The 15,295-nt window shown below is 42.5% G+C and overlaps 1 protein-coding gene across 1 annotated transcript in view; it reads right to left on the reverse strand.

The window, feature by feature from the left end:
- LOC116694173 (neural-cadherin) overlaps positions 1-15,295 on the reverse strand; it is a 100,979-nt gene that overhangs the window by 63,460 nt on the left and 22,224 nt on the right. Inside the window, exons 2-6 of the mRNA XM_032523709.1 lie at positions 9,801-9,998; positions 6,728-6,953; positions 5,115-5,319; positions 3,963-4,074; positions 1,788-2,037 (exon numbers count right to left, since the gene is read on the reverse strand). Of these exons, the coding sequence (XP_032379600.1) occupies positions 1,788-2,037; positions 3,963-4,074; positions 5,115-5,319; positions 6,728-6,953; positions 9,801-9,998 (991 nt within the window). The remainder of the gene's footprint in view (positions 1-1,787; positions 2,038-3,962; positions 4,075-5,114; positions 5,320-6,727; positions 6,954-9,800; positions 9,999-15,295) is intronic.

Consider the following 15,295-nt stretch of genomic DNA (forward strand, 5'->3'; position numbering starts at 1 on the left):
TGTGTGTGTGTGTGTGTGTGTGTGTGTGTGTGTGAGTGTAGGTATGTGTGTCTGTGGGGAGGGTGTCAACGTCTGTAGTGAGAAGTCAGAGGTGATTGATGGTTTACAGAAGAACGCTGATGGGTGATTCATCTCCGCCAGCGGCAGCAGTCTCCGTGGCAACATGAGTGACCTGTAATCTGTCACCCGGCTCAGAGGCCACCTCTCCGTGGCTCTGCGGGAGGAGACGTATACACTCACTTGGCTTTTACTTCCTGAAGCATCTCCCTTCATCTCACTGAACTGTGACGTGTTAGGACTGAGGATGCTCGCCTGTCCGACTGTAGTCATGCATGTCGGGCTATTTACATTCTCGTTGGCTCTCTACAACTCACTCAGATGACAAGTCAGGGTTCATGCAAGGCAATATTAGTCTGCCCGCATGTCACACATGTCGGAGTATGTCAATTAGTCCTGACCTGAAGATTCATTTCATAAAACCATAGCATCCATCACTCCACCTCTCCACTCTGTCCTCTTCTGCCCTCACATCACTTATCTCCCAGTGTGACTAAGTGTCATACACACACAACCTGGCAAAATGCCCGCATTTCTAACTGTCTGTCTGCTGGTCTGGCAGGAGTATTTGTCTGACCGCCGACAGGCTTCTCTGTTTATCTGCATATCTGACTGGCTGTCTCCTGTCGACTCGCCGTGCATGTTTTGGTATTCTCTTCTCGCTTGCCCTGCAACCATGTATCAGAGTGTTTTTCTCCTCAGTTTTATGTTTGTCTGCCTACATCTCCACCTCTCTGCCCGCCTGTTTGGCTCTGTTTCTGGCCACCCACCGAGACTGACACCTGACAATGCAACAAGAGCGGGTAACAGAGGTATCAGTCTTCTGTGAAGGTCATTGAAACATGACTGACAGGACAAGCGGCTTACTCGTTTCGGGGAAATGAATAGAGCGGAGCCCCAGTGGCAGTTGCTGCCCACCCACTCACACAGGTTTGCCAACAAGGAGGTAGAGGACAATGGATTGCATCCGAATGTCAGTTTACAGCATACGTTTGGAGAAGGCCAAACTTAGAGCCCAGCCAATGCTGCGGGAAAGCTTGATTTTCCTAAAAACCCATGAACAAGAGACATTTTTAGCAAAGCTCCAGAACAACAAAATCACACTGTGATAGTGGTTAAGTGAGAAGTGTAAGGAAGTGAGTAACGGATTGATTTGATGGCAGGTGACTGTGAACACACCACACAAAATGTGGTGAGTTGGTCTTACTGGTGGTGGTTTACCACAGCGCTGTTGATGCAAGTTGGCCACTATTCACTGCATGACTCACAGCATCAAATATTATTAAGACAAATACCCTGAAGGAAGGCAGGTGTGTGATGTAACAACCTACAGATCTGTGATGCAACTGTAATGATGCATGAAGTGTGATCAGCTGGGGGATCAGACATAAAGCAGTGCAGGCAGCAGGGACATTATTCAAACTTATCGTCTTAGTAACAAACTTTGATCTCTCCAGCTGAACCACGGCAACGGATAAGACTCAAATGTTTTACTTTTATGATTTAAGCTCCAGTACCAAACCATACAGCGTAGCAAGGGAACCTTGAGCATGGTGCTTTTTGTGTATGATAACTACATCAATATCAGCCTTCTACTGAAGTTCACATCTTGGTCATGGTTGTAATGTTGTTTGGCAGAAAAGGCAGAATAAACTGCACATAACTTGAACAGGATGGAGGGGGCTTGTGGAAAGAATGGACAGGTAAGGATAAGTGGTAAAGCTCCTCACACAGGCTGGGAGAATTCAGGGGCCTCATCGTTGATGTTTGCCATCCTCACGCGAACCGTGGCAGTGCCGGAGTGAGGCTCGTCCCCGCTGTCCGTCGCCATCACAACAAATTCATACAGATGGTTAGGCCTCTCATAGTCCAGCCGGCCCGCGGGGAAAACGGTCCCGTGGGGTGAAATGCTGAAGTCTGAGCTCAGGGTGTAATAGGTGAGCTCAGCGTTTAACCCCGAGTCACAGTCCGTGGCCAACACTGGCGGGAGGGAAGACATCACACAAGGACCATCAATTTACAGTTAATCGAAAGGAGCTGATGAGACGGCCTCAGCTGATGAATATGTTGACATCTGTGTAGATCATTATCTCTTTATAGCCTTGCTAAACATGCAATAGATCATAAGCTCTGACAGCCACAATTACTAGCACGCAAACTGCACTGTGCCCCTTCAGAATAATTACCATCATTTGCAAAAATGGGCTTAAAGACAGCAAAAAGGCGCCATATGAAATTAACGAGTTGTATTCTTTTCCAGAGATTGCTTTGAAATTATTTTATTCTGTGGTAATTACACAGAAAAAAAAAGCATTGATTTGTTTCTAATGTGCAGTGGGACTACAGCCACAAATATCGACAGCCTCGGTTGCAGAGCCAATTTAAGTCTAAGTTTACTGTTTAGTGAACTTTCAATCAAACTCACTGCTTCATACACAGCCCCTCTGGCTTATAGCACTTGCGTATCGCATAGTCTTCTGATGTGTTTATTTCCTCTGTGGCAGGCATCAGCACTAGCAGCCTTTGCATCTCAATGTTTCATTCTCACCTCAAGTCTTGTAATGGTTCAATTAACTATACACTCTTTGCGTGGTGTGTATAATGAAGTAGTACATTAACCTTAAACTTCACTGTCACTCGTGCCTTTAAAACAAGATTATTTATACCTTCTCCACCATCAACCTCAGTAGGTAAAGTTGAAGTGATAGCCACATTGTAAAGTATTCATCTGTGGGTAATGGGGATTTCACTCCCTTGGTGCCTCAAAGCTTTGACATTTCATTAGTTGGTGGTGCAACCCAGCAGATTAAGAAATTAAATCGGTTTCTCTTTTTTTCAGGTTTTTTACCCTATTGATCTGATTGGTTAGGGCGTGCTTGGCTTCTGTAAGGCAAGGCAGTTTTAATTAAATATAAAGTCCTACATGTTCATGATGTATCAGCCACAGTCTATGGTAGATCTTTTAAGAGACTCCATGTCTTCGCTCTCTCTCTCTCTTTGATCTCGCCTCTGCTCTGGTTGTTGATTTTTCTGTTGATGCATTGGTTTGTATTGGGTGCCATTTTCTCCTTCTGCTGGTTCTGCAGTGCCAACAATTTCTACCGCTCTAGGCGGTGTATTTGAATCTTTTCAGATTACATTAGTTTACTTACTCTCACCCAGAATCCACTAGAAACAATCGCCCAGCCAGAAATTCTCACAAATCACTAACGGCAGTCCATGGGGGACTGAAGTCCCACAGGTGCAGAAACTTTTGACAAGAAATAGACAGACAACAAGGTGAAATGTAAAAAGAATAATGTGCTTTGTGTTTTTGCCTTAAGCCCCTGTTAATTTGTGAGTATGACTGTGACAAATTCTCAAATCTTGTATAGGTACTTTTCTATCTCAAAGGTACAGTATCTAAAAGCAATCAGAAATGTTGTTTTTCCAAGGCGCAGAAAAGAAAAAAGTGACAATGGCAAAACATCTTAATTAGGAACACATGTTATCTCACATAAATTAAACAGAAACATTTCCACTCAGGCAGTGGCGATGGCAGTACATACTCCTTCAGCCTTATAATTGATAATTATAAGGTAGCCTCATGCAGTAACAGATAAATTGACATGCCATCATTCATATAGTGCATAATAAATCAAAACAAATGTGTGTTGTCTTTGAAGCAGCTAGTTTAGTTTAATGTGATCACAGATCTGAAAGATCTATTAGTTTCTTTCTGTGTGCAAAACTGGAAGCATTATGGGACAATGAGCCGAAACATTGACTTAAGGTCTGAACTGCCGCTGTGGCAGAATACATTTTGTTTTTTCATGCTGAGAAAGTGACTTTTTTTGGATAGTTTCTCTCTCCAATTCAAAAAAAGAAACAGATGGAAGTGAAATATGGGGTAAGAGAAGTCTCACCCTGCAGCAGGGATGTTGCCGTGGTTACAGTCTCAGGGACTCCATCCACACTGTAGATGGATTGGAGGAACTCTGGGACACAATCATTCTCATCCGTTATCAACACCTGAACCTGATTAATGCCAGTGTGATGGGAGGAGAGGAGAGGAGAGGAGAGGAGAGGAGAGGCAAAATCAGAGTTATAAAATTAGCCTCTCTTTAATAACCCTCACATCCAGGAGACAACCATACAAAATTCTCTGTACAGAAAGCTGACCCCAACACTTAATCTAAATTGCATTTTATAGTTTCGGAAGTTGCCAGTTCAACACATCCTTTATCTTCTACTTCATGATATTCCTGAGTCCAAAATAGAAATGTTCTGAGCATGTGTGGGATTCTTTTATCCCCCCCCCTCCCGGCCCCTTGCCCTACAAGCCTCCTGTCACCACTGTGTGTAAAGTGCAAAGTGACAGCTGAGTAATAGTCCTGAAATAGCTGCGATACGTTTTCCATCTCTTACTCCGCAGCTGAGCAGAAGGAGTTTTTGCCTGCTGAATCCGTGGTGACATAATGATTGGGTAACAAAATCTTAATAACTTAAACTATCCTGAATCCGTAGTTTATCTAGAAATATTTGTTCGCGAATGAAGTTTTCGGATTATGAGTTCTTATGGCAAGTGGCTCGGAGTACGTGCTATATTTTACAAAGTTCACCTCCAGACAAAAACAAAAAGGGTGAAAACAAGCTGCATAAAAACCCCTCGTTAACATTTCCAAACCATTCGGCCATGCCAATCCCGCAGACAGCCACAAACTCTGCTGCTTCTCCCGTGTTGTTATCGCCGAGTAGTGTGATGTCAAGAGGTCACCGCTGAGGTCAGATCATTGCCGCTAATGCAGACTTGTTCGCCGCGTAACATTTAGGTGAAAACGGCTCTGTCTGGGAGCTTTGTAAAAGGTCTGGTTGTAGAGCCCAATGCAGCAAATCTCAGCACCAAAAGCAGCTTTTTTATTTCAGTTTAATTCAGCAGGAAGAGTCAATGCTTGTGTAACAAATATAATAAAAAAAAACATCACAGTGGATCTCAGCTTTGGACATAGTTGACCTGAGTGGATGAACTCTTACATGACACACGCTTGCTGCCTGTATCACTCTGTAATTACACTAACCTCTATGGCAGTGCTGAGGCTGCCGGGCTCTTCGCTGGCTCGCACCATTAGCAGGTACCGTCGCTGGTCGCTCTCGTAATCTAGCGTCCTGGTCAGACTGATCTCACCCGTCTCCTGCCGGATGCTGAAAAGGCTACTGGGATTTATCAGCAGGCTGTAGCTGATTGGCTGCTTCTGAAAGGAAATGGCAAACACCACCAGGAAGCTGCAGAACAAAGAGAATATGATGATGGGAAAGGCAAGGAAAAAAAGTCTTTACTATTTGATTTCAGTTGCACAGAATTCACCATCATTACCTCTTCTTTTACAACCTCTGATTCTTAAGATTTGTCTGAAACATGTTTTCACAAAGTGTTCTTTATTTAGTATCAAAGAAAGTAAAACCCTTTGGCATTTTAATCTAAATAAAATGACGTGCTCACATGTTGGATTAAAAATCGAAATCCTCTTTCCCTACATCAGCACTGCGCTGTAATGGAATCAATTACTGTATGGCCCATTGACTCTGTACTATAAACAAAGTCAATCAGTACTTGTCAGTTCTGTGTAATAATGGAATGCTATTATGCAGATATAAATGTTGGTTTTTACGGTTAAGAGAGTTTGCGTTCCCTAATGATGTGCGATCATGATATGTCAATTTATGCTTGAGTGCACTGGGGTGACCAATTGAATATTCATCAGCATAAGTCTTAACAGGTAGTGTTTGGAAATCAACACCCAAGACAGGTGTGCGTCTTTATGCATGTCTGCATTCGTTATTGTAGGACTTGTTTTTGCAGAGACATGTATGCGTGGCATGCATTTCAGCTTTAATTGTTACAACCGTAGGTTATTAAACAGTGAGCCACGTGTAAAACTGTCCTTGTGTGAGTGAATCAGTATGGCTTTATTCATCCTAGTGTTTGGCAATTTAAAGACGTGAGCTATACTGCCAATATAATTTTAATATTGCTCTTTCTTATATTGTACTCTTCAGTAACAGGCAATTATACCTGTTGAGGCAACAACAAAGAACCTGACAAAGTGGTGGTAACCACAGGGGTATAGACCACATTTGAATAACTGTTTAACTACAAGAAGAGACTCCAAAAAAATATTGCATTACTGTTATTTCATTACAAAAGAAAAAAATAGATATCTCAAGATGATTTGCTTGTGTCAAACTGTCCTGATTACGTATGTATGTTAGGGGTAGGAATCACCATTACAATATCATCACAATACTTATGCCACAATCCGATATTATTGCAAATTTTGAACATACTGCAACATTCTGCAATTTATAACCTTTTTTCCAACTTCTAATTTTTCCCAGTTTCAAATGATGTCCCCAAAAGGAAACTTTCTTAACATCTGTTTTATCAAAAGAAAATACATTTCTCTGTTTGCTCATTTCCCTTTAATTTTTTGCTGGAAAATGGGACAAACTGACCAACACATATATAATAAAAAATCAATACTTGGTGCCTGTGTATCAATACAGTATTGCTACTGAAAATATCCTGATACTATGCTGTATCGATTTTTTTCCCCCACCCCTAATGTGTGTACTGTATGCGTGAGTGGATGAATGATTGTTTTATATATATATTAAAACATGCGGTACTCACGGCTGTCCTTCAGGCGTGTTTTCGGGTATGGAGATGGCGTAGCTAGTGTTGGTGAACTGCGGCGCTCGGGCTCCTGCCACCACAGAGAGCATGGCAGGGGCACTGCGGCTGCCCAGGCCGTCGAGGGCCACCACGCTTAACAAGTACTCTCTGTCCCTCTCAAGCACCAGCCCTGTGCTCACCACCTGGCCTGTCTTCTTGTCCACTGCAAAGCAGCCGTCACCACCTGCAGGGAAACAAAATTAACTAATTTTCTAGTGCTGGATCCAAACCAATCCAATTCTGCTGGCTTGAATACTAACTCAGAAATGCCCAAATGGCATCTGGGAGCAAGTGGAGAGTAATAAAAAACGGAGTGACATTTTCTGATCATAAACCGATACACAGAATGTATTTAACTCACAGAAAACACTTTTTTTTTTTTTTAAATGAAACTTCGGTATCCACGTTTGTACCTTCTTACATTTGTACTGGGAAGTATCTTCCACTTTATCTCATTTGATTAACATAAGCCTCTTTTACGCAGAGATACAGCTTATGCCGGCTTCTCTTTTTTTACACTGAATCAAACAACGCCGGCATAATGCCGCCCCAGTGAGTGATTTTAGATAGCATGCTGGCAAAAAAAAAAAAACAGCATTGGCTGTGGCAAGTCGCTGCATTGGCTGTGGATTCACAGATAATACTTGTTAGTGGGATTTCATTTAATGGGAGTGTTGGCAATTTTAAAATTGAAAATATCAACTTCATGTTAAATCTTGAGGTACGTTTTCTATAAAGTTGGAGTATGCATAATAATACGTAGCAAATACTGTTACATGCATAGTACATTTTGCTGATAATACTTCTGTACTTGCAGGACTGCAGAACCTTTACTTGTTGTTATACTCTGTGGAGTTGTAGTGGAGCAACAGAGTTTTAATCAATTAATTAATTAATTAGTTTTAATGAAATGTTTTGTTTGTTTCACGCCACAATTCCCATCATGCTGTTGGTTTCATACTAGTCTGCAGATTGGCAGTGTAACGCACCAACAAATGCGTCGATGGGCTAAAGGCAGCGAAGAAGAAGACTGCTTGCAGGCAGTCTAAACTAGGCTGTGTTTCTGATGCTTGCATGGCTTCCTGAACTGAATGTGGATACTGTTGATGTGTAACCGTGCCAATGCTGCACCCTGTAGCTCTGCATGGCTTATTGAGAAAGCTTATATGTTGCTCTAGCATGTCTTTATGGTCTCTTATTGACTGCTGTCTGTAAAGTTTAACCTGTACTAATGTTTTGCTGTTTCCTGTTGATCTGGTCTAAAAATTAGCCGGCTGGCTAACACTGGCACATTTACAGAAATGTTAATTAATGTGTGTTTTCCTTTATAAATAAAAAGTAAGTACAACAAGTAAGTAAGTAAACAATGTCTGATTTCAAATATTAAAAAAGGGCTTTGCAACATATTATTACACAGTGTGTTTTGGTGAGAAAACATAACTAATCGTAACTTTTGTTTGTCAATTCCACCGGGCAACTTTAAATAAAAGATCTACTTTTGCCACTACTGTTACATTTTGGGGGTGGCAGTAGCTCAGTCTGTAGGAAGTTGGGCTGGGAACTGGAGAGTCTCTGGTTCAAGTAGAGCTGGGCGATATGAAGAAAATCAAACATCCCGATATTTTTAACCTTAATATTGATTTTGTGGCGATATTGTAGGGTTGACAATTGTGCTTACACAAAATAGGCAATGAGACACAATGAGATTTTTCATAAAGAATCCTCAGGCATGTTTACACAATAACTATGGGGGTAAAGGCAAATAATAGAACAACTAGAACAGCCTGGTGTGTTCAGAAAATGACATCATGTAGCCTTTAAAACCAGGAAAAGATGAAACTTCAAAAATTTAAGACAATATCTATATGTCTATATCGATGTAATATCAATATATTGCCCAGCCCTAGGTTCGAGTATGGACCAAAGTACAGAGTGCGGACTGGCAGCTGGAGAGATGCTAGTTCACCTCCTGGGCACTGCAAAGGTGCTCTTGAGCAAGGCAGCCCACTCACTCTGACATCTCTCCATTAGTGCATGTATAGGACCTAAGCATGTGTGTGTATTTCAGACCGCTGTGTAGTGTGTAATGACAACAGAGTGTAAATTGTAATTTCCCCATCGGGGATCAATGAAGAGTATAAATGAATTAAATTAAATACTAAAGAACGGGATCAGACAGACTGACCTCGCTCATCAAATGGCCAGCTACTCTCATCCCCTCGAGGTCGTAAAAGTTAAGCGCAGCATAAGAGAGTTAAATACATTTAAAAGGTTAAAACTTGAAGGGAAACTACTCAGTTTGCTTGCAGGTTTTGGAGGTAAACCTCACTGCTGCAAGATTTTTTAGCATGATAGCTTCCTATTGACCACGGGTACCTAGTGGTAATTGTGGTTAAACGCACATAAGGGAAATGTGCGATGTACTAATGGGAGTCAAAGGGAAGTCAGTAGTGTTTCTGTAAAGCCCCACTGGCAAGATTAGCACATCCACCCATCTTTGACATGCCAACAAACCTCTATCCCCTTAACCACCAGGGGATCTACCGCTCTGGCAGCCTTCCAACAGCCCACTGTGTGTGTGTGTATGTGCACACGAGCGCGCGTGTGTGTGGTTTTTTTTGTATGTTTGAGTGCTTGCGTGCTTCAGTGTGTGTATGAAACAGAGAGAAGCAGACAGATAGACAAGAGTGCAAGATAAGTGCATAAACAATGTGTTGATGTCCTCTGGCTGTGTGTGTGTTGGAGAGAGAGTGTGAGAGAGAGAGAAAGAAAGAGAGAGAGAGTGACAAAAATACAGAGGCAGAGAGACACTGGGTGACAGAGAGACAGAGAAACTAATGGACACCTAAAGAGTGTATGAAGGAATGTGGTAGCGCCTGTGGCTGTCTTGTGTTTGACTTCATTTCCAAGGCCTATTCCGTCAACAACACAGCCTGTTTTAATACCTTAATAGTATCTTTGTATACATCTTGTGTGTGTGTGTGTGCGTGTATGTGTGTATGTATGTATGTATAAACAGCAGAAAGCTTACCATCCGACAAAAAGTATTCCACCTCGCCGCTTTTGCCTTCATCCCCATCGTGAGCCTGGAGCTGGTAGACAAAGATTCCCGCTGGGGCCTCAGGGGACACTACAGCCAGGTATGGGTACGGCTTCATATCCCACTCAGGGACGTTGTCGTTGACATCAGTGATCTTAAGCTTCACCTTGTTCAGGTACCAGTTTGGGCCTGGGGGGTAGTGCAGAGATAGTGATGAAGCTGTGGTTACTAAAAGTGACAGCTGTCATGTAAGTGCGTGTGTAGCGGGGAGACAAGCAGCCAGGGGAATCCAAAGCACCGACAAGCAGCGAGTCAACTGAGGGTACAGGTATGTGAGATATAAATCATCTACAGTAGAAACAGGATGCTGCACGATTGGAATAAATTGCAATCATTCTTGTGTCTGTAATGTGGAACTGATTCCAAAACAATCTTGATTCAGCTCAGAGTTGGGGTCAAAGTCAATTACCATACTATCTTTAACATGGCAATTTACCCATGGCAATTTTATCTTTCCACTCCTTTTGCTTCACCATGGCTGCTGGGTTTGTTGTAAGTGGATGTCGGGATAGCTGTTCGCTCCCATGGTGGAGGTTTGGGCCATGTGACGTCACCCATCCAATCTCCATCAGTGCTCCCATCCAGGTATCCAGACACCCAGGTTCCCGCGGGAGAGAGACTCAGCCACAGTCTCATCTACCGAGTCTGTGTAAAGCTACCTTGATCTTCCCACAGGGGCTTAGGGATGATGCCTCATGGCTGCAGGCTTTTTGTCGCCTGCACACTGCCTCGCTGGAGTGAATACGAAGATTCCTGGAAACCAATTACCGACTCGCTCGACCCGAGCCTGCAGACAGCCAGAGTGCACAGCAGCGCCCAAGGAGAAGCGGTGTGCGACTGCGTTGCCGTCTCTATGCCAGGGGCGTAGCGTGCTTTTAGCTGGAACTGATAGTAGGGGATTGTTTTCCCCATTAGATACAATGACACAATCTGGAAACAATGTGCACAAAAAACTCCTGACAGTGTCACACTTTTTGGGTAGAAAGTGGAGCAAGCCACAGAACTGTGAGACACTATTTCCACAAATATTAGCTGTGATCTTGCGTCAACGTGGCATGAAGGAATGTCAGAAGAGATGCCAAGCAGTTCAGTAGCCTGTGATCCACAGAGGCCATCTGTCTTACCCCAGAGAAGAACAAGACCCTGCCAGGACACACACACACTCACACACACACACAGATATGAACACAATCACAAAAATGTAACATACAGGCAAGTCGTCTCTTCACACCCAGACACATGCTTGCACACGTGATTTAGCATGTCTCTTTTCCGTCTTCCTGTTTCTCTGTCTTTTTCACAAACACACACCAGTGCACACCTACGCGCGGCAGGGAGTTACCTACGGGCTATAAGTAACTATGGATTACAAATCCCATTATATAAAAGCTCTCCTGTGTGTGACCATGGGCTATAGATGTACCTTTTAATCCAAGACAGAAGCAGCAGGAGTTCGCCGTGCATCCTTTTACTAGCTGAGGCTGACACAACAGATTTTCAACAGTCCTCCTTTGATGGTTTCCCTAATATTCTGGAACATAATATCTCTTCCAAGTGGATAATAGCCGATAATAGAAAACTATACATTGGTAATGAGCGGTAAATGCGTACAGCGAATGGTATAAAGTCATCAAACTGGGTTGCTGATATAAATATTTTACAGTCGTGTCTGCTCAAATCAGTTGTAAAGCAAAAAAGAGATGCTGAGATCACAATTTCCTAGTTCTTTTTTTAACTAGCTTACAGTTAAGATGCATTTTGATGAAAAATACAATGTGTTGCACTCCAGACTAGCTCTGGAGTGGTCACAACTGAAACACAATAGCTAAATAGTGTGTGACAGCTCCTAAAATGGATTGTTAGAGGCCAGGGATAATAACAGAGGGAGGAAGAGGCTAGAGGAGAGAATTAATCTAGCTTTCTGCTCAGGCTTTAAAGTTGCTCTGCACAGAGAAAAGTTGTGACTCGGATCTGACGATAGTTCATGTTGGATAAAAAGCCACTGTATCATGGGGGCAGAGAAACTAATCAATGTTCAGATGCTATCTCCTGAAATGTCGACAGCCGCAATTTATGCAACTTAAGCCAGATCATCCTGCCTTGTAAAATGGAACAATCCGTTCGTGGTAAATAATAGGAAAAGGATAAAGATTCTTTTGCAAAGTACAGGGGTTTAAAAGGCACTTAATCAAAACGAAATCAGAGCTCCAGCACTTAACATTTAGTTGACTATCAAATCTTTGCGGGGAGGAGTGCAAGACCCATTCCTTGCCTTCTACTTGTTGGTGTCTTTCCAAACCATGTCTCTGTGGTAATGGTGGTGATGATTTTACAAGGCTCCATCTAATTAGCTTGTTACAGAGAGACTAATCAGAGCCAAGGCAGATAATTAGAGCCTATCAGCCTTGGAATGATAATGAAGAATGTATGAGTGCGTGTCTGCTCGTGTTTGTGAGGAGAGAGACGGCACGTGTGCACGGGCGAGCGAGCTGCGTGTTCTGAGGCTGCAAATTTCCCTCTGATCTGGTCAAGTACGGAGCGGCTGTGAGCGATGCCCCATGAGCCCCAAATCGACACAATCTGCCCCACCTGACGGAGAAAAAAGAGGTGATCAAATAACCAGGCGAGGCACACGGCGCACAGGCTCCACTGGATTTTTCAAAGTCAAATATGCTTTCTGCTCGCTCGGGGTGATGAAACGCCGGTTTGTACTGTACGCTACAATCTCTTAAGGATAAGACAATCTGCTTGAATGACTAACGTAACAATGTATCACAAAATGAAAGTGGACAACAGGGGTGCACTGTGTGTTTTGCGTAGGCTCAGCGACTACAACGAGTGCGCTGTGTTTACACGCGTGTAAAGCGTGAGTTGTGCGTGAGTGTGTGTGTGTGTGTTCTATATATCACTGCAAGCCTGTCTGTTGATGTTTTCTGCCGTTAATCCTCTCCTTGGGTAGTTGCTATATAAAGCTGCTAAGTGGCTTGCCGGTATAAAATAAAAAAAAAAGTTGTCTCAAGTGCTTCTATACACAGTACACTGCCCACAGTACAAGGACACTGTGTGTGTGTGTGTGTGTGTGTGTGTGTGTGTGTGTGTGTGTGTGTGTGTGTGTGTGTGTGTGTGTGTGTGTGTGTGTGTGGGATGGAGATGAGAGGAAACAGAGTGAAGTAGAGGGGCACAGATACATAAACACAAATATTTGCAGAGGGAGAGAAAGAGACAGAGAGGAGGAAGAGGCAGGTAGCATGGAGGATGGAGTATTGTGTGATGCTTAGCAGAGAACGTAAAATAACATTACAGAGACGAGAGCCCAAGGGAAGCAAAAAACAAACAGCGTAGCACAACAAAAGATGCTGCCAGCATCCATGTTTATGAAAGAAAGCATGCAGTAGCAGAGCACAAGAGGAAGAATTAAGATATAGAACATACAGTGTAATTAATATCAGAGGGTCTTCTTATGGACCCCTTGTTCCTCCTACATCCAATGAGGGAGGAAATTAAGATAGACTAGTTCTGTGTGGAATTAAACAAATTGCGTCTGCAAGCATAAATATCAATGGCCCGTGCGAGACATGGAATTTCAGAGGTGCTTTTCGGGCAGCGAATGAATGGAAAGTGAAAATCAGCTCAATGGGGGAGTAATAAGGTACATTAACCAAATGTTTGCAGTGTTAAGGAGGCTCTATTCTAAGCGCAATCTCTGTGCTTAAAGCAGAGTGGGAAGCCGTCAGCAGGAGATCAACGCGCTAAAAGCACCGGGGACAGAAATCTATTAACTCAGGGATCCCGACACCACACACTCTGGACTCAGATTGGCTAACACAATAACCATGTAAACACACATGCAGGCATTTTCGACCTAGGATAAACAGAAATGGTAGAACTCTTCAAGTTCTGCACATTTTTTTTTACTCTGAATCGGCATCTCTGCAAAAACAGTGTGTCTTTTAGCCACTACATCTGCAAACAAATGTTCAACAATATTGGCAGAACCAAATGTGGCACCAGTTACATTGGCAGTTAATGGAAAAACAAGTCACAAATGTAGCATATACAAGTAAAAAATATGAATGAGTTTATTAAGGCAGACATTTAGAGGCCCCACTAAGAATACCACGTTTTAAAGCTTATAAAATTATAAATATTTATGGAACAATAAGTTTCAAAATGGCCACCAAGATGTAGTACATGAGAATAAGCAAATGACTGGACATTAAGATTCAAACTTATGTGGAAGAAAAATGTGTGACTTTTGCAAGATCATTTCCCATCCCCCTAAACAGAAATGGCCTGCAAGGGGCCTTCAGGGTGGCAAGCGCTCAATCAGAAATATGTGTTGAAGTAATGCATCACATTAAACAATACTGTGGTGTTGTTTTGTAATTTGCAACACTAATCTATAGAGATCTGACTCCACAAGGCGGAGGGGGAGCTTCTGCCTTCTTGAAAACAAATTGTGTTCTCTTCTCCACAAAAAGCATGTTTGTTTAATTCATTCATTGCCCTTGCACTCAGAGATTAAGACTGGTCGAGTCTCATGCCCTTCGATCTATCTGAATCACCATCACAGATGCATGCTGGGGTGGCTCAAACCCCGCCTGACCATAAACAGGATAAGTGGTTTCCTATCAGACACAGGCAGTTAAAGTCTCTTTTCTGGTGGGCTCATTTTTTTGTTTGTAGTTCAGCCAAAAGAATTACAAAAGTTATTCATTCTCTTTTGTCTGATTGCTTTGAGCAGAGACAAATGTGCCATATTCACTTCTATTGACTTGCATTAAAGAGGAGGATTTAGAGGGGAGCAAGTGTTCAATGGAGATACACTGGCACTGCAGTATAGCCTTCAGGGAAGGGATATATAATTTAGCTGAATTATTTTAAGTTTCAACTTCTATTGTCTATGATGTGTTTGCATGGCCTCTGCATTTGGCTTTGCATTCTCAAATAACTTCACAATATTTACTAAGTGGAAATGTTAAAAAATTACTTTTTAAAATATTTTCAGTTGTGTAGTCCAGTTTTCCTATCTGTGCGTTGTTTTCAGCTACATAATTACACATTAAATAATGAATGCACTGACTTTTCTCTGTGCTAAATCCTGAGCCTTAATCTCTGCAGTCAATAAGGGAAAATAGCTTGTTAATTGAGAAACAACCAATGAAAAAAACACATACGTTGACCGATGACCCACCGCATAGGTTTTTGGAAACAGGAAAAAAAACAAAATAGTGCCACATTTGCTTACTGATACTTAATGCCTCCAGAGCCACAGACAAGCACAGATAAGCAGTCACACATTATAGAATGCTCAATGAAAGGGCCCATAATATATTCTTCTCTCTTTGGGTTCCTCCATCTGAGGCTTAAACCCCCCGTAAGACTGCAGGCGCTGCCTACACACACACACACACACACACACACAC

This window comes from Etheostoma spectabile, chromosome 8 (assembly GCF_008692095.1).
Source record: "Etheostoma spectabile isolate EspeVRDwgs_2016 chromosome 8, UIUC_Espe_1.0, whole genome shotgun sequence".
NCBI lineage: Eukaryota > Metazoa > Chordata > Actinopteri > Perciformes > Percidae > Etheostoma > Etheostoma spectabile.